Source organism: Borostomias antarcticus, assembly GCF_949987555.1.
Source record: "Borostomias antarcticus genome assembly, chromosome: 3".
NCBI lineage: Eukaryota > Metazoa > Chordata > Actinopteri > Stomiiformes > Stomiidae > Borostomias > Borostomias antarcticus.
This window is the reverse complement of record NC_140236.1, coordinates 26,282,450-26,284,059: the sequence shown is the minus strand read 5'-3', so window position 1 is coordinate 26,284,059 and position 1,610 is coordinate 26,282,450. Positions and strand designations below refer to the sequence as shown.

The 1,610-nt window shown below is 51.4% G+C and overlaps 1 protein-coding gene across 2 annotated transcripts in view; it reads right to left on the bottom strand.

Annotated features, from left to right (window-relative positions):
• Positions 1-1,446: 1,446 nt before the first annotated feature.
• Positions 1,447-1,610, bottom strand: part of atg4c (autophagy related 4C, cysteine peptidase) — a 111,820-nt gene continuing 111,656 nt past the window's right edge. The window contains exon 11 of one of the 2 annotated variants that reach the window (XM_084462000.1): positions 1,447-1,547. In XM_084462000.1, the coding sequence (XP_084318126.1) occupies positions 1,509-1,547 (39 nt within the window). In that variant the 3' untranslated portion in view covers positions 1,447-1,508. The remainder of the gene's footprint in view (positions 1,548-1,610) is intronic. The other variant, XM_084462001.1, reaches the window with a different exon arrangement.

Genomic DNA, 1,610 nt, shown 5'->3' with positions numbered 1-1,610 from the left:
TTCTCTCTCACACACTGGAGGTTTAGAGTTGACTTTCTGCTGAAGACCACATCAGTCCAACATCTGCTGTACACATCACGATGCATGACAGCCTCGATGTTCTAGGGGATACGTTAGGATACGAGCTTCTCTAAGCACGGGTTCCTGTACCATGTCAGCATACGGGTTGAATTGGGGAATCTGTGCCCTGCTCCCCTCCGACGTGCCCGGGGGGGGGGACACACACCTGTCCCTGGTGTCTTCGCTCCGCTCGTCGGCTCCGCCGCTCGTCACCCGTCTTTAATGTCATGGAGCCGCAGGGTGGCCTGCGCCACGAACATCCTATTAATCCACTTCCAAATGCCATAACATTTCCCAAAAAGCCCCTGCTTCTTAAAGCTGATAATTAGAATGTCTATTTAAAGTTCACCACTCCCTCCTCCGTTATCAATTAAAAGACATTTAAAGGCGATCATTGGCAATTGGCAACAAATTAGACCCCCTCCACCCCAACCCTGAAAGTGGGTTGATGTGAGGGGATGAAGACATTGTATATATCCGCGTCTTCACTGGAAAGGCCTTGTATCAGAGATGCCGCTGGCGTCATCGGTGTCTCTGTGGATTATTGCGGCTCGTAGCAGTAAGAAGTGAAGTCGTTTGTTGTGTAACTATGGTCTGTGTTGTCGAGGAGGAAATAGCCATACCACAGTCAGCAAAAAACGCAATATTAGTATATGGATCGTCAAAAGATTTAATCTGTACAGGGGGATGAAATTATATGTTTTTTTTTGCTGTTGTTGTTAGGGGCGGGAGGGGTGTGGGGGTTATGATTCCATTCTAGATAATTCAGAGTTGTTGATGATTATGATGATGAACAGGAAGAAGATCATTTTCCAAAGGGAGACTTTATTGTATGGAATGAACAGAATGATTGACAATGAAAGTTACATGATGTATTAATGAATGAATGAGATGAGTGTATCCAGGCATGAGACTCTGGGTGTGGCAGATGAGGCCTTCAGGTTATCGGCCGGGCTTCCAGGCACTCGTCTGACCCCTGCCTGGTCCCTGGATATTAGGTAGAGCAGCTCAGAGCCCTGCCTGGTCCCTGGATATCAGATAGAGCAGCTCAGAGCCCTGCCTGGTCCCTGGATATCAGGTAGAGCAGCTCAGAGCCCTGCCTGGTCCCTGGATATCAGGTAGAGCAGCTCAGACCCCTGCATGGTCCCTGGAGGGCAGATAGAGCAGCTCAGAGCCCTGCCTGGTCCCTGGAAGGCAGGTAGAGCAGCTCAGAGCCCTGCCTGGTCCCTGGATATCAGGTAGAGCAGCTCAGAGCCCTGCCTGGTCCCTGGATATCAGGTAGAGCAGCTCAGAGCCCTGCCTGGTCCCTGGATATCAGGTAGAGCAGCTCAGAGCCCTGCCTGGTCCCTGGATATCAGGTAGAGCAGCTCAGAGCCCTGCGTGGTCCCTGGATATCAGATAGAGCAGCTCAGACCCCTGCCTGGTCCCTGGATATCAGGTAGAGCAGCTCAGAGCCCTGCGTGGTCCCTAGATATCAGATAGAGGAGCTGGAGAGCAGAGGAGGAGATGGAGAGGGGGTGGGATGCAAGCGTACGAGCGAGAGATAGAAC